This window comes from Haliotis rubra, unplaced genomic scaffold (assembly GCF_003918875.1).
Source record: "Haliotis rubra isolate DU_JTF1 unplaced genomic scaffold, ASM391887v1 Scf1078, whole genome shotgun sequence".
NCBI lineage: Eukaryota > Metazoa > Mollusca > Gastropoda > Lepetellida > Haliotidae > Haliotis > Haliotis rubra.
Window position 1 is genome coordinate 261,390 of NW_025764979.1, and position 18,120 is coordinate 279,509.

The 18,120-nt window shown below is 37.0% G+C and overlaps 1 protein-coding gene across 1 annotated transcript in view; it reads right to left on the minus strand.

The window, feature by feature from the left end:
* LOC124280759 overlaps positions 1–15,905 on the minus strand; it is a 72,061-nt gene extending 56,156 nt beyond the window's left edge. The window contains exon 1 of the mRNA XM_046716740.1: positions 15,765–15,905. Within this exon, the coding sequence (XP_046572696.1) occupies positions 15,765–15,816 (52 nt within the window). The 5' untranslated portion in view covers positions 15,817–15,905. The remainder of the gene's footprint in view (positions 1–15,764) is intronic.
* Between the last annotated feature and the right edge of the window lie 2,215 nt (positions 15,906–18,120).

The window sequence follows — 18,120 nt, forward strand, 5'->3', positions numbered from 1 at the left end:
TAGACAGGAAGAACATTTATCCCTTTTTTACTTGCTCTTTGTATTAATGACCTTGAAACTTTTTATGTGAACATAATATGAATGGACTTGGTATTGTAAATTGTTTTATTGAGTAACAGTTTGGCCTGTATTAGCACTATTGTATGCAGATGACAGTTTTATTATCGGAAGATTTACAATTAAGTTTAGACAAATTCTCAACATACTGTACATTGTGGAAACTTAAAGTTAACTTAGAAAAAACCTACCTTGTAATCTTGCCAAAAGGCTATGTTAAAAAACAAATGTAGTTTTAATCTTTTTGATGAGGAAATTGAAGTTGTATGAGAATATTTATACTTGGGAATTTTTATTTAATGGCAAAAGCAACTTAGAACCTTATTTAATCAGCCTCCCATTGAAACAACATATTTGGTTGACAAATCATGCAATCATTGATTACCAGTTGAAACCGGCAGATGGTCTAGTATAGACGTAAAAAGATATGTAAAATTTGGTTCCATCATGTTAAATGGAACAAATTCCGTATTTTATCGTGTACAGCTCTTGATGATGTAAGAGAGAGTAACTCCCTACTATTTTTTGTACTAACCCTCAGATTGCAAAATATATTTCCCCTATGAAATCTAACTATCATCCTTTGATACAGAAACTGTCCAGTTTAAGGAAAATTGTACTATCCCTGTTCTAGTTATACATTTATATTTATATGTGAGATGTTTCCTGTCAATAACAGTTCATTGTTAAAGGAGACAGGATTTGTTCCCACTCAGACACCACAGGGTATTGCATTGTATCAAAATATATGTATGGTCTCTATATCATTTTGTATGATTTATGAGAATATAATCCTTTTCCTGTTCCTGTATTATTTTTCTGTACTGCATGGTCAATGACCAAAGCTTTGTTACATAATAGGTTCCTGTCTGGTTGGCATTGACAAAATACAAACGGTTCAGTATCCGTGTGGGAAATCAAACCTGGGTCTTCAGTGTGACAAGTGCACACTTTAACCCCTAGGCTACCCCACCACCCCAACTTTAATAATATATCACATACCAAATGAACGTGATATTCATGTTCAGCAACAATACCACTACAGTATTTTTATTTTCACATTCATGAAATTTGTAAAACAAAATCATAATAACAATTGAACTGGGCTAATGATGTTCTCATAAACTTAGTTTTAAGTAGGCGCTCTAGTTATGTTGGAAACAGTTTTTACATCTCTGATGTACAAGTGATAGGAATATGGCTTTGTTTCCAACCCCTTGTTCAATCCATGCAGAACCAAGTCCTAATTTATTAAGTGTGAGTTTTAACAGATTAGCCCAGTTACTTTTGTTTCTAGTTTCACTAGCATTTTAATCAAGGTTACCAGTATGTAGCATTTTATATGATTTCGATGCGACATGATTGCATGGGTAAAACTTTTAACCAATGAGAAATAGAATGCTTAACTATACAAACATTGGAAATCTGCCTCATTCCCCTCAGACAAAATTAGTTGGTACTGATTTTCTTTCATCAAGAAAACGTTTTAATGCAAAAAAATATACATTTTCTATACAACTAAATAGACAAGGCCCTCATATTTCATGGCTTAACATGAATACATGTATAGGTAATATTTTATTATCAAATACTTTAAAGTACATATCATTAGATAGAGATTCAAAGCTTAAGAGACGTCTTTGGACAGACATTAGTATTTTCTTGATCTTAAAAGCTAGATTGTCTACAGATCCTTGCTAAAAAAGGCATCTTGTGAATGACAGACGTAAATAATTGTATGAGGCAGTATTTTGCGTTAAGGAGCGTTTATAGACAAGTGTTTCCATTTTTGAAAGTTTTCTACCATTTTTAAAAACTATTATCTTTGTTTTTTGTATGTTAACTAATAGTGACCAAGAGTCACAATAGCATTCGAAAATATCAATTTTTTCTTGAAGACCAGTTACTGAATAAGAGGAAAAGAACAACATCGTCCACAAATAATTCAAGTAAATCTGGGTATAACTGCATACCATTTGTACAAGAGGTGGCCTCAGACCACAGTTACCCCACCTTTTACCATGACCTGGAAGGAAAATAGAATATAGTGCCTTGTTTAAAAGGGCTGTTCAGTCTGTGCTAATGTTTTCAGCGTGACCTAAATGAAAGATCAGACATTGTACTTATTGCAAATTTGTTTGGTCCACAATCTGCTCATGGTATTGACTCCAGCCTTCCACAATTTGACTACAAGTTCAAGGCTGTTTAGTGTGTTTCGGATTGAAATTTCTAGTGACCATTGCTGCTTTGGCTGTTTGGTCTGCATGTTTTCTGCCAAACAGTTAACTTGGTTTATTAGTTTAGGTGGATTGTTTATGTTTTTGTTTCAGTTGCTTGGACCAAACTTTACGGTTGAGTGGAAAAAAAATATCTGGGCGCTGAGACTAGTTTGATTTTGCCAATAATAAGGGATTACGAGGACAATGAAGGATGAACGAGTTGTTAGTAAAGCATAATCCGGATTATGCGGATGAGAGGACACCTAATGAGAAGACGACAACAGTTTATATTTTTTATCAATTTATTTCCATATTTGAAGCACTCATCAACAAACTCAGTTGACAGTTTTTTTACATGATTCACATAAGTAAATACGTGGCATTTTTAATAAATACATCGCATATCTGATGCACGTTCATGATACATATAGCACATTTTTTTCACAGAGATTGATGTACAGATTTTAACCCAAATGCAACAGGTGGAATGCTGAATCAGCAAAGTGTCTCACGGACACGGATAGTGTTCCTAATCTGAGCTGAGTCTGAGGGGCTTTTAGTTCAAGTGTGAATTGGATGGGTTGGTGTTTTGTTTTAGGTTGTGTTTAAACATGTTTATCAGGCATGGCAATATTGGGGTTAAAATTGCTTGAAGTTTGGTCTTATGATGGTTTGATTATGGGTTTTGAGGAGGTTTGATGCCAAGAAGTTTATGGTTAACTGTGCTCATCTTAGTTCTCGGGGGATTTCACATCTAAGTTCTTGTAATTGTTTGTTTGTATTTTATTTATTATTTAGTGAGTCATTTAGAGTGTTGTAAACTCATGGGCAAAAGAAGCACCACCCACATTTTTATCTATATGCATTCACCACCATATGCTCATCAACACATATTATGATTTACACAACTGAGAAGAAAACCATGTGTTATGCTTTTATCAAATGAACTTCACTATTTATTTATTCACTAAAACTTACAAGGTGTACAGAAAACTACCAATATGATAATCAAGTATAAAAAACATTTCTACACTACCATCCTTTTGACCAAGACTTTGGGCAACACATTATGATATTGCATGAAATATCGGATGTGTGAAGTGCACTATTGCCAGACTGGCCAAACAGCAGACACACAAAAGGTCCCAACCCCAGAGGAAAATAATCATTTTTTAGTGACTTCATCCACCACAAACAGGCTTGGTCATCCAATCACCAGAATTACATTGTCCAGACAACTCTAGCCTCCTGGTCATTCAAGGACATGACACTGAAACTTGAACATCAACATTTCTGTGTTGCAGGACTTTTCGTCAGTGGCATCAGCGAAATTGGCAATGGATACTCTTCAGTGAAGAAAACAAGTTTCAGCTCATCAAACGTGATGGGTCCATAGGAGGCATGGTGAACATACACACATCGTTGCATTCAGGAAGTGGAGATGGGGATTTGGGGGAGGCAATTGTAGGGATCTGATCTGGGTTTTATTAATAGGAATCTCACAGCTCAGAAGTTATTGACATTGATGAGGTTTTGTGAACTGTTGTACTACAATTCCTCCAACAGAATATCATTTCAATAAGACAATGCCATGCTCACACAGTTATTGCCATAAGAAATTTGTAAATGACAACTACGTGAACATTACCTCTGTATTCAGCCTAATTCCCAAGGGCTAATCAAGCAAAACTATACCCACCACCTAATTACTGTCAACATATCAAAATTCCAAATGGTTATAAAAAAAATTTGATAACCTACAAAGACACAAAATTAAATTCAAAACTACATAAAATAAAATAAAAAACAGACAAATGTACACATTACAACGACACAGAAACGCCCGAACATAATCTACTACACTACATAAACTATTGCTGTGCTTTACGGATTAAAGATGATCCTGGCATCTTCAGCTCAGGGCCCTCGCCCCCTCTACACGCAGCCCAGACAGCGAATGGGACTTCTCCCAGGAAACAGTGCCTGGTCGAACCCACCAAGAACTTTCTGGAGAATATGAAGGCTCCCCAACACAGCAGCCTTCTGCATTACCCAGAGTGTCTGAAGGGCTGTGCTCCTGGTGGGGAACCCCGGGCACCCTCCTGATCTGCGCCAAGAGATCAGGAGGTACCAAACCAAGGGCACCAAGAACAATGGGGAGCCTGACGACAGTGTACTTGGGATGCAAGCGAGACATTTCAGAGGCAAGGTCCGCATACTAGTCATGATTTCCTGAATCTTGCTAATCACATTGCTGTCAAAAAGGGACAGAAAATTCAATGATATAAATATATTCATTGGCTTTATCAAAAAGGATAAGAGCAGGTTTGTTGGCGGGAATTCTTCTGAGGCTGTATATGGGCCTATTCCATAAAAGTTTGAAAGCATCATTTCCTGGACATGTTCAGGGTCATACCATGGATGGACCTCGGAGTCAAAGCCACAGACATGGCGGAGAAAAAAAGAAGCATCGAGCCATGCCATCATGTCGTTTCAGATATGCTGTTTGTGACAAGGAAGGGCATCCATTGACAAGGTGTTGGACAGTCTCTGTACATTCATTACATAGTCGACATTTCATACTGATATTTTCTTTTCTTTAAGAATCACATTTTGGCGATTACGAGTGGGAAATGACTGGTCCTGAATAGCAAAAAGGAAGCCCTCAGTTTCACATTTAAGACCAGCTAACTTCATCCAGGCGAAGGAGTCGGTGGGATTGCTATTCTGTTCCACACACTGCATGTACACACAATGCAATGGCTTCTCAGAAAGCTTCTCCACAAAAGACCGACTCTGGGCATACTTGGTGAAGGACTTCACCTGGTTTACTTCCATCACTGTACCGTCCAGCAGTATATTGCCATCAGCAAAGTCAACCTCAAATTTCAGATTCTGTCCAACAACCTTGGCATGCTTAAAATAGATGTGGAATTCCTTGCTTTCATCATGAGTCTTGTGTTACCTGAGGGTGTTATACCCTTCTCCCTAGGCAATCTGTCTATCTACTCTTGTTCCGGGGATGATGTAGCTCATATGAATAGTCAAATACAAGTCCAATATGGTGTTCAAGTCCTGTTTATTTTTGAATGAATTCTTGCACAAAGGTCCTCAGAAACTACCTAGTTCTCCTGGATTACACACAACATTTGTTCACAAACTTCCTGGAAGAACTTGTTGGTTTCTGTTAGAACTCTTAATACTATCAATTCATCTGAGCTATTCTCTCAATATACAGAGAGAACCTCGCTAGTCAACGGTGGGGCCAAGAATTGCGCTCTGCTCCCTCGACTTGTGACAAAATTGAATGTCTGACAATTTTGGCTCCTCCCCCCGAAATAATGTCCAACGTCATACAAAAATGACTCGTATCCCATCTTAATAATTAGTTACTTTCATTAGTCCCTTTCCGAGACTTTATTTGGTACCATCAAATTCTTCCAGTCATAAAATGACATTGTTACCGGTAATTAGCTTTAAGCCATCCATCAACCAAACATTGACATATCTAACAAATATCTAACTAATATTTCAGACTGGTAGGCGCCAGAAGATACTTAATCAAATCATTTCAGATCCTATGCATGCCCCTTTATCGACAAACTGACCATGTAAATCCCGAATGTCCATCCACCTTATTGTGCAGAGACACGAGATTGAACCTTTCCTCCTCATTTAGGTCAATTCAGAGAAATTGTTATTCCCAAAGAAAAGTGAATCAATAAGAATTTGGTTAGCTTGGTCATTGCACTTTCCCAGTGCATTGACCCTTCTTAACTTGACTTCAAAATTTCCCTAAATCTTTATGAAATGTATATAATGTTTTCAACTCTAAATATCCTGGTTATAGAACACCAAATATGGATCAACTCACAGTGAAGATATTAAGTACCTGTGAGTACACAGTTCAGCTTCAGCCAATATGAGAATTTTTGCCTAAAGTTTTTGCTTGCTCTACAATTCCAGAACAGATGAAGTAATGATTCAGGTTCTGCCCCACAGAAAGTACATATATTGGTTTTAACAATATTCATTTTGATCAAAAAACTGAAGCAGCCTGAATTGCATCCATCTTAGCTTGGGGTCTAATGTGGTTTTGATTGGTTTAATAAATATATTAAGCCAGTTTATATTGATTAAGATCTCTTCTTCCCATTTCTTAATTACTTTTAGTCTTTAATCATTATCTGTTAACTGAAAATAATAGTTTGTTGTTGTTTTTAATCCTTTTTTTACATAAGAGGCACCCATGAAGAGCCACCTCCTTGTGGTGGGTGCTGGGTAACGCTATGCGCTCTTCAACCCCCCGTATGGACCCGGAGGTATATTTGGTCCACAGCACCCCATTGCTGGCCTTAGGGCGAATTGGGCACCCTGTTTGCCGTGGGTTGCACCCCTGTGTCGGTGAAGGACAGGAGTCTTGTGGTTGAGGGCACTGGTTCATGGAACAGTGTTCCTCTGCCCAACACACCACTTCGCCCCTTACTTCACCTAGACGGGTGGTTGAATGGGCCCGATTCAATCAATCGGCTGGTCATGTCGAGCCCTGTGCATTCTTTGTATTTGTACAAATTCTCTTTTGAACTGTATTTATTGACTTTAGGTCTCGGTGCTTTTTGTCTATAATACATTACTTGATTTTGACATATGACCTATTTCATTTGCCTAGAGTCTTATGCCCAGAAGGCGGTGGCTTATGGGCCAATCTGGTAGAATTTATCTTTTCAAGATATGTTCTGCTTGAGTATACCCTCCTAGTATCCTTGGTGCCGTCTGCTGGAGACCCACAGACATAAGGCATCGTCCCTTGTTGACACTCCATGGTGGGTGGCAAGCTAGGAGGGTGAATTATATATACTTTAACCATGGCACCCCCACTCAAAAAACGCTCACACGAATCATCTGATTCGTTGTCTTCAGAGGATGAAGCTCAAGAAAATATCATCAACCGTGACAATTGGCCTCGTGTTGTAGTTATGTGTGCCCCCAATGGTGGCTCTGTTAAATTGAATCCCTTTGCTGTTGCGAAGGGCATCGAAGGTTTGGCCAGAGACGTTAAAGAAATAAAAAAGTTGCGATCTGGCTCCCTGCTAATCGAATGCAGGAAACAAATACAATCCAACATTCTTCTGAAAACAACATCTTTAGCAAATGTTCCTGTGGAGGTGTCCCCTCACAGGACATTAAATAGCAGCAAAAGCATCGTCCGTGATAATGGACGTTGCACATCAGACATGAGCGAAATTGAAATCGTTACCGAATTGCACTCTCAAGGAGTAACTCATGTCAAACGATTCACGGCTAAAAAAGAATAATGAAACCTTCAAAACAAATACCTATTTATTCACTTTTTATCTGCCAGTTCACCCACAATCACTTAAAGCAGGTTATTGCAACTTGAGGGTGGATACTTTTATTCCAAATCCTTTAAGATGTTATACTTGTCAGAAGTATGGTCACAGGGCCAAGTCTTGCAAACAAATGGCTGCATGTCATCGATGTGCTGGAACATGGGCAGACAGTAACCTTTGTGACAAAACACCTGTTTGTGTCAACTGCGCGGGTTGCAATCAAAAATTTCGCGAGTGAAGCATGAGCGAAACGTGTCATTCTTTGAAGCAAAACAGATTGTTCTTGCTCAAGAACATTCAGGTCCAAGTTATGCTGCCACTGTTTCTGCTTCGGTTCAGGCCTCTACATCAAAACATGTTTCATATACTTCAGTAGGTTGCCAAACCGACTATACATGGGCTAGGACTTCTGCTCCAACCTTGGTAGATGCTGAAATTCAAGCGAGACCTCAAACGGTGACTTCAAGTGCACAAACCATGCCTTCCTAAACCATCATCCAGTCCAAGGCACCTTCTGAGAAAGACACATCCTCATCTCAGAAGCAACCATCTAAATTATCTGACAAAAGTGTGAAAGTAACAGTGAAAAATCAATCCAAACCAAACTATGAAAACAAAAAAAATCAAAGTAACAGAGCCCCAAAGGGGTCGAATAACCAGGTCAAACTTTATAATACGTTTGGCTCCCTTGAGGACATGGATCATCAGCTGTTCAACTTTCTGATATACAAGCTCTTTATGATCAACTACCTACACCCTGTTTAATCATGGATGATTTAAATGGCCATAACCCGCTCTGGGGTGGCACTAATACAAACACCAAAGGTTAATTCCTGGAGGATTTCATTTCAAATAATGATTTATGCATTTATAATGACGGCTCAACTACGTATTTACATCCTGGCACAGGAACATATTCAGTTCTTGATTTGTCTATTACTGACTCAATCCTACAGAGTGAATTCGAATGGTCAGTCCACGACGGCCTCTGTGGAAGTGACCATTTCCCAACAATACTGAAACCTGTGAATCCATCTGATGTTCCTCCATCATCACGATGGAATTTTGAAAAGGCTATTTCCATCGCCATCCTATGGTCCACAATGTGGACAAATTTAAAATTTTAAACGCCAAATCATGACGTACTTTCAAGCAAAGTAACGCCAATCTTAGCGAAATTATGTATCAAAAATTAATTCGCACACACCGATATCAAAGGTGTGGAATATGATCCAGAAAATCAAAGGTAAGGGCACTAAATCTATCATTCACCATCTAAAAGATGGGAACCAATTATTAACCAATAAATCAGATATTGCAAATAAACTTGGTGACGATGGCCAAACATTCTTCCTCTTCTAATTATGTACCTGCATTCCAAAAATATCAAAAACAGCAAGAAAAGAAATCTATTAATTTCAATTCAGATAATGGGGAAGATTACAACGAAATCCTTTCGAAACACAAGCTTCATTCTGCTCTTGACCAGGCTCATGATACTGCTTCAGGAGCTGATAACATACATTATCAACTCCTGAAGCATTTACCAGAATCATGTTTAGAGACGCTCTTACATATTTTTTAATGATATTTGGAAATCTGGACACTTTCCTTCGTCGTGGCATGATGCTATAATTGTGCCCATAACTAAACCTGGACGTGATCATACTGATCCTTCCAATTATAGGCCGATTTCACTAACTAGCTGCGTTTGCAAAACCATGGAACGCATGATAAATAATCGACTTAAATATGCATACTGTTGAATGGCAACTGCAGTTGTGTTTAAACAAAATAAATAAATAAATGGTGTCATGAAAACGGCTTTAAATTTTCTAAATCCAAAACTAATTGTATACATTTCTGTGGTAAATACAAACCGCATAAAGACCCTGAACTATCTCTAAATGGCACGCCCATCAAAGTTCTGAAGGAGGCCCAGTTCTTGGGTATTATTTTTTACTCACACTTAACGTTTCTACCACATATTAAATCCCTTAAAACTAAATGCCTGAAGGTGCCTGAATGCCTGTTGAAAATCGTTTCCAATTCTAAGTGGGGAGGGGATCAAGCTACCCTCCTACATCTATATCGATCACTGGTCCGTTCCAAACTTGATTATGATTCCATCGTTTATGGTGGAGTCTGCAAAAGCAATGATGACACCTGAATCACATCTATATCGATCACTGGTCCATTCCAAACTTGATTATGATTCCATCGTTTATGGTGGAGCCTGCAAGAGCAACCTAAAACTATTAGATTCTATCCACCAAGATCTAAGACTTTGTCTTGGGTCCTTTAGAACCTCTCCTGTTGACAGTCTCTACGTCGAGGCTGATGAGCCATCTCTTACACAAAGACGTATAAAATTATCCTTACAGTATGTAACAATACTGTATTCTAATGAGTCAAACCCTGCATTTAACTGTGTTTTTAATCCTCTTTATGAGGATCTATACACTAAAAAGTCTTCTCTCATTTCGCCTATGTGACTAAGAGTCAAACCTTGCCTTTCTGCTGCTGGCATTGAGCTAGAAAACATATCTCCTTCCCGTTTGCTTTCTTCTCCTCCTTGGCAATTGGTTAGACCACACGTTGGCCTAACATTAACCACATTTAAAAAAATCAGAAACTAATGAATTACAGTATAAACAAGAATTTAGTCAATTAAGAAATAAATATACCACATACAAATCCTTATTTACCGATGGGTCCAAAGATGGTGGCGCAGTAGCTTGTGCCACTGTCATTGGCTCCAAAACAGTATCTTCTCGATTGCCTGATAACAGTTCTATTTTCACAGCAGAAGCTGACGCCATATTAACAGCCTTAAGATATATCAATAAGCACCCTAAATATAAACGATACATAATCTTTTCTGATTCTCTTTCTTGCCTTCAGGCTATTAAAAAAATTTCTTCCAAACATCCTCTTTTACTCGAAATTATTGAATTATATAATGATCTTGCTACTGGCTAATACGACATCGTCTTCTGTTGGTTACCCTGCCACGTAGGCATTTCCGGGAACACACTGGCCGATCTTGCTGCCAAGGCTGCACTCAATAAATCTGTGACACCACTTCTTATTCCATACTCTGATTGCAAAGCTAGCATTAGAACCTACATCCGTGATGTGATGCAGAAGAAGTGGGACACCCAGGCAGGAATCAATAAATTACATGAAATAAAACCTTATATTGGTTACACCTACTTGGGTTGTCAGTCCAGATTTGAGGAGGTCATTATGCGACGATGTCGCATTGGTCATATGCGTTATACTCATAAATACCTGTAAAAGGTGAAGATCCTCCGTTTTGTATCCCTTGTGATGAGAGAACCACATTCAAGCATGTCCTGCTTGACTGTGTTGAATTCTCCATCATAAGGGATAAATATTTCAATGTAAAAACAATGAAGGATCTTTTTACAAATGTTAATTTTCATTTAATTATTGTTTTTTTAAAAGATTGATTGATTTATTTGATGAATTTTGAGTAACGTATTTTGTAAATAGCTATATTGTAAAGGTTGGTAGTATATATTAGTAACTTAGATTGTGAGTGGCTGTACCCTCAAAGGGGGTTAAAGTACTGTAAAATTATTGTCCTCCTGAGAGGGTACGTAAGTCCCGAAACTTTCAAAGTAAATTTAAATTTACCTGATTTTTAAAACGTAGTATTTATGTTCTTTTAAAGTTGGCTAAACATTTCCTACAATCGCCAGCGGCTGAAGGGATGGTGTAAATCCAACTAGGGTCCATGCAGGTAGCAAAGGTACTGTAAGTCCCCATGGGCCCTAGTATGGTGATCTACCTTCAGTTGTTGGCGATCTATAGCCTATTTATATATTGTATTGTCCTCTATAGTTAAAATGTTTTAGATTTAATTACTAGTTTTACATTTATATCTGTGATATTCTAGTTGTTTTACTGTCCTTTGTCGACAGCTATTTAAATTGATTACCTTGTTTTCATCGCTATATGGCTGTAATATTGCCGATGCGATGTAAAATTTTAACTCACTCACTTTTACATAAGAAAAGATTCTTGATACATAGGCATGTATTGTTATCTAATATAACTTCAGATGTTTTTTTCGATGCCAAGGCTTTTTAACAATAAAAGACCAAGAGGTTGATGAAAGAATTAACTGATATATGTTGATTGATATAATTCACTGTTGTCATGCACAGAGGATTTTTATATATGTTGGTTTATACAAGGAGACAGAATACACCATGGTCTGAAGTGCATATCTAAAAACAACATACTTTGTTCAAAGGATTAGCTGGTAAAAAAAAAGACAAATTGATTGCTCATTGTAATCTAACTAATGGATTTGTTTTTCTATTTTTTTTGCTTTATGCCTATCTGAAACTCTGAAATGAACGTATGTGACCTGTTTAAAAAACAAACATGACCTACTCGTGTAATATCCCCAAATGCTATATATCTATAACAAAGCCCCATGACATCAAACACATTTCCTTTCAGCTGCATACGTATGGGCATAGTTCCTTTGTCTTGAAAATGAACCTACAGGATTCAAACTGAGAAGAGCATCAGTGCCACATTGGCTGAAAAGAGAAACAAACAATTCCTCTTGTTGGCAAAGGTCATTTACTTAAAGGTCACATGTAACCAAAAATCAAACATAATTAAAACACAATTATCACTTATTCATGACATATAATATAATTTGCCGATTATGAAAAAACGTATAAACAAAATTATAAGCGTAAAATCGCAAATCAAAAGTGCAATATTTTGTACTTGAAACGAAGCTCCCGGGATACCGAACCCAGTTAGAGCGGGTGGGTGTGCTCTCAAGTGTAACGAACACTTTCACTGGCTGGTTCATTTTCCGATGCCCTCACGGCTCATTGTGTGTGTACATGTAGAGATGTTGGGTGTTGTAAATACATGCAATTTTTTGTTTATAACATTTTGCAATCAACAGACATAACTTGTCATGTGTACAAGTATCACGCCTGCCTGTCTGTGTAATTACATAATGTGACAAAGACAGAACTCAAGTGCACGAGCCATAAATCAATGTGTTTTGTTTATGGTGTATAGCCTGATTGGTGTTAAGTTCAAATTGCATGTGGTCAGTGATCGAAGTTGCATATTATCATTAGCAGACAGGCAGGCAGACACATAGGTGTCAATAAAACACACATTGAGTTTTGTCTGTGACAAAGACATATCTTTATCACAGTTAGAAATTCTGTCAATGCTAAATAATGACATTGCTTTTAAGTATCGAACTAAGAAAGTGACTAGGTAAGAAGAACCAGACATCCTGCTTCCAAGCTGAGCAAATCTATTCACTGTGCATTCGCTATGAGCGCAGCCCAGCGCTGTTGATACCACTTTTTCCCCCCAAATTCAGGGTGAATTTAGTGTATTGTTTGAACTCCGATTTCGGGTGTGGGTGTGTGTGTGTGTGGGTGTTTCATCGAGCTTTTTTTTCAACTTTATACGTTGAATTTGCTGTTTTGATGATTTGTATCTGTAATTCCATATCGAAAAGTATCAGAATCTGCAAAGTTGTGTGTTATGTTGCATGTGACCTTTAAAGACAAATGTGCATTTTGAAAGTGCTGCATCTCGCGCCATATCTGTCGCCGCTGTTCAGCCATGTTAGTTTGGATATGCTTGAGGATGCAGGCACTGAAATACACTTTCTGGAAAAATGTTCACAACACAGCCAGTAAAAAGAAATAAACTGTTTGTTAGTTTGTTAAATACACAAACATTGTGTACATTGGGCAAGGGCAGCTCTTGCTATCCAGCAAATGGTCATGATTTCTGTGGCATTTTAGCAACATATACAATATTCTGGAAAGATGTATTGACAGACTGATCCGCAGATAAAGTCATATGTTAAATGAGGAATCAGATCTGATGTGCCAGTCTTTATTGTGAGACACCTATGTTATGACAGCAGATAAAACAATATTAAAAACTAAGTGGTTTGTGAAAGGGGTTGTGCTATAAATAACAACATTTCGTTGTTTCTTTGTTTCACACTGAATTTTCTGGCATCTGATTTTACATATTGTTTTATCTTGAAACATAATGCCATAATCACAAGAATAAAGCTAATGTTAAAAAGAAGATGGCCAGTTAGTCTATCATTGTTGATCATAGACTATACAGTCTGTTTGGGTCAAAATGATACCAATCAATTGCAATCTAACTCCAAATCGGTTCATGATGAAACATTCAACATTTATTTCAAAGCAGAATGTAATGAAAACATCAGAACAACTCTGGAAAAAGGTTTCATATCGTTTGTCTCTAAAATAGAAAAAAGTTACTCACATTTCAAAATTTAAAACAAAATGATGATAATTTGTTAAGACCAATTTTCAATACTCCTATCATTCTCACTATGTACAAGTAGAGCTTTTTATGAGTTGATCAAAATACTTTTGAATTATTCATGTTTTTCTCAAGAATTTGTGTTGTTGTTTATTCTTAAAATATATTCAGCATTCTTTATTCTACATGTGTCAGTCTACTGATTCTGGGTCCACTGATAATCTTTAATGAAACCAAGTCTTGTTTCCTTTTAAATATATTTAAACACCAAACATCTTTATTTGTTTTAATAACTCACTGCAACTATCATACCACTGATGATATGCTTTGTTTCTCATCATATCTGATGCTGCCTTACATTAGGCTTTAGTAATAAAGCTAATTAAATCTATGGTAATGAGTTCAGTATCTGCTACCATTTCAAGCAAATAAATACTTTACCTGATAATAAGTTACATCCAAAGTTATAGTTTAATAATTTGACCACTTTCAATCTGTTCTTGTAATGTATGTAATTCCATTTTGAGAGGAAAATGTGAATACTCAGAGCATAGGTGTATGTCTAAACTACTACAGAATCAAATAACTCAGATGAACATATTATATAATCAATCACATTAGCACCTTGATGTCCTATAAAATCCCCAACACATGATATGTATCTTCCATTCATACCATGAATGTCAAGAATACAGCATAATACAGATTATAGTGGAATCCACAGAAATCCCATATTTCAAATATGTATAGGTTAATCACCCTTACAAGGTAGTTGTTTAAATAAACTCTGCGAGGGCTATAGCCCAAGCAGAGTATTTTTAAATAACTACCATAGTGAGGGTAATTAACGGCTTACACCATGAGGGCATACTTATTTAATACACGTGTAATGTATTAGGCATGATGAAGATTATCAAAATGAGTACAATTTTAATGTTTTTGAATAGAAATAATTGTCCTAGTGCAGTTATTCGTTTCTGCTAATAAAACACTTCCAAGAACAATGGACATAACTTTCCCTAGTGGTTTAATCAAGGATTATACTTCAACAAAATAAGGTAGCATATCAGTTCTTGAGTTAAAATTACCCCCGATGATAAGACTCAAGCCCTCACAGTTAGATGGAATATACAACATACCTTCTTGTAACAGTAATATACTGTTTTCACATTGATTTAAAAGGTTATCATACCAGGTTGATGACTTTGGATGAATATATACACATGAATGTAACAGGTCTTTCTGTGAAACCTTATGAAGTTTTTCTAGTAAATTAAATACCACTATCCAAAACTTGGGTCCACTTAACAAAAGTTTCCCCACCATCCTTTGAGTATCTGTTAAAATCACTCAGATCTGTCTCTTTTAACCATGTTTCAATTAGCTATATCAAATAAGTTTGAAACTTAATAGATTTACAAATCATCCAGCTTGGAATTTTTGTCTAGACACCTGCCAGAAATTATATTTCCAGTTCTAGTCAACAAAGAGGAAATTTCAGACAAAAGCAAAAGTTGGGGAGCATTGTTCTGATTTTGACATGTAGCAAATCAGTTGTTTGTTTACATGTTCACAAATCTCACCTTCAGAGCATGATGTGGTGCTATGAGAGTAGCTACTGTAGATTTTAATATGTGTTGTTAACCTGACAGATAACTTTGACTGTCAGTCAGTCAGTCATTGGTGCGTTTTGCTAATCGCCTACTGAGCACAGTACATATATAGGACAAATCGTCGGCTCCGTTTTGACTGAAACGGTGATTGATTAGTCTGTTCCCAGTATCTCCAAATGAATGGTACATACCCATCACGATACAGATTATGATCCCAGCCTGATCTCCCGTTGACACTGTCATAGCTCTTCGCGACTACTCAGTTAATGTTCACTAGCTTGTAGCCATACGGCTTCGTGTACGTTCAACTTCCGTGTTCAAGAAATCAATTAACCCTCTGCGTGCCGAGTCATTTTTCTGACGCACATTTATAACAGTGCTGAACAGTACTGTAAACGTAGTAAAAAAAAGTGATCACGCAGCACTGGATCTACCTACTGAAATTACGCAGAGATGTAGAATATTACATTTCCAATTAAAATATGAAAAATATTTTGCAAACATAATTATTTTGCGTTAAAAAAAATCGCCACAGATTTGTTCGTACAAAGATTGTATCTTTCAGGCAAATTGCATACAGTACAACTATTACTACTACTCCCTCCTGGTATATATACCTAACTTCTGTGTACTCACTTGTAACTATATTATTATATTATTATTAATATAGTATATTTATATAGCGCACATATCCACGCAACTGGTGCATGCTCAACGCGCTGGTATTTTTCCCTCGGTCATTGGATGTCAATTTCAACGGCACATCGCATTATGAATCTCAACTCCCTGGGGTGTATACAACTCTTGCTGCAACTAGGCGCACCGAGTTATTGTGGTTTTCTCCTCCTAACGAGGTACCCATTCACAGCTGGGTGGACTGGGACACATAGTCACAGTACTTTGTCCAAGTTTACTGCACGTTGCTGTACCCGTAACTAGGTGTTTGCACGTATTCATGTGGCCACCATCTGGTCATATACCAACGGATTCGTGGGTTCTTTTAAGTGCACAAGGATGTGACAACACTGAAAGAGTCTGCACACAAAGTTGACTCCAAGGTTTTTACACCCGGTCACCGCCCCTTCATTTATCATAAATAATTTTCAGAATGACACAGAAACCCCTGTTTACACTCATATGATAGCACATGTAGAGGGCATTAATTCATTTGAAGGTATGTTACCATTACCAACTGTGACTAGGTCAAACAACCATTCGCAAAAACACTGTCCATTCATAAAGTTTCACCCAAGATTTTATGGGCGCTTCATTATTACTAAATTTGGCAATGTTTGTTGAGAGTCATCAATGTAAGTTGGACTATGATGCTCATTATTGTGTAAACAATATAAGGATGGATTTGGCACCACCTACCAAAAGAATCCGCCCAGTCCCACCAGATATAGGACATTGTATTCTCTGTCATAGACAGCTTGCTGAAAAAGGGAAAGAGGCATCAAATATTGTAAGAAAACCCACAGTAGATGGACTGCAAGCATTGTTTACAGCTTCTGAAGTACGTCTGGATGAAGCCTATCATCATCTATTGCCATTCAAAGATGATATTTTAACAGGGACTATTGAAGTTGCTTTTCACAAGTCTTGTCGAGCATCGTATTCCAGCAAATCCAATTTGAAGCATGAACATGTAGACAACAGTCAAATATCTGACAACACACAGTCTGATGAATCCATATACAACAACACCCGCTTAAGCAGAAATGACACATCATCATTTAAAGAACCAATAAACTTTGTTTTTTGTTACTCTTTTAACCATTACATATGAAAGATTTGTGGTTAAAGTACTGTCGGAAATGCTAGAAAAATGCTTTTTAGCCGTAATATCTTTATAAAGGTAATAAATGTACTATGTTGTCAATATATCAACTCGTCTATTGTCTACCTAAATTTTATTTCAATCGATTTAACATTCCCATGCATTTAAAGGGCACTTTACAGGAGAGAATTTGGTACCAAAACAGCAACTTAATATTTTCAACAACAGAAATCTGAAATAGTCTTTACATTTATGCTAATAATACAGGTGGTGTAAAAATATGAATTAACGTTTTTCCTAAATACATAAATATTCAATGTTTGTGTTACTTTACTTAATCATCGTTTCTTTATTGAAGAAATATTATCAGAAATGTTAAGTCTTGATAAATAAGTTTCCCGTCATGCATGCATATCTTTATCACAGCGTCCACTATGGCCAACGATTTACAGTCGATTGTTGCAAAGGTTTATAGTTTTTTTTCTGCTTAAAAAAGACAGAGGTAAACCTTTCATTAGTTTAGAAAGGGTTTATTACAGAACTTGTAGAGCCGTTGGCATGTCTTACCAACAAGTTACAATATTGTAAACAAATCAGACAAGACAGGGACCGTCTCAAATGCAAAACCGGGACGTAAAACCATCCTTGACAACTTTGACAACGGAGTGCTTAGACGGGCGGTCTACAAACTTTATGAGAAGAAAAATATACATATTCTAAAGAAGCTACACCAGTGACTTCGTTAAATCTTTGGCCAATGTTCACAA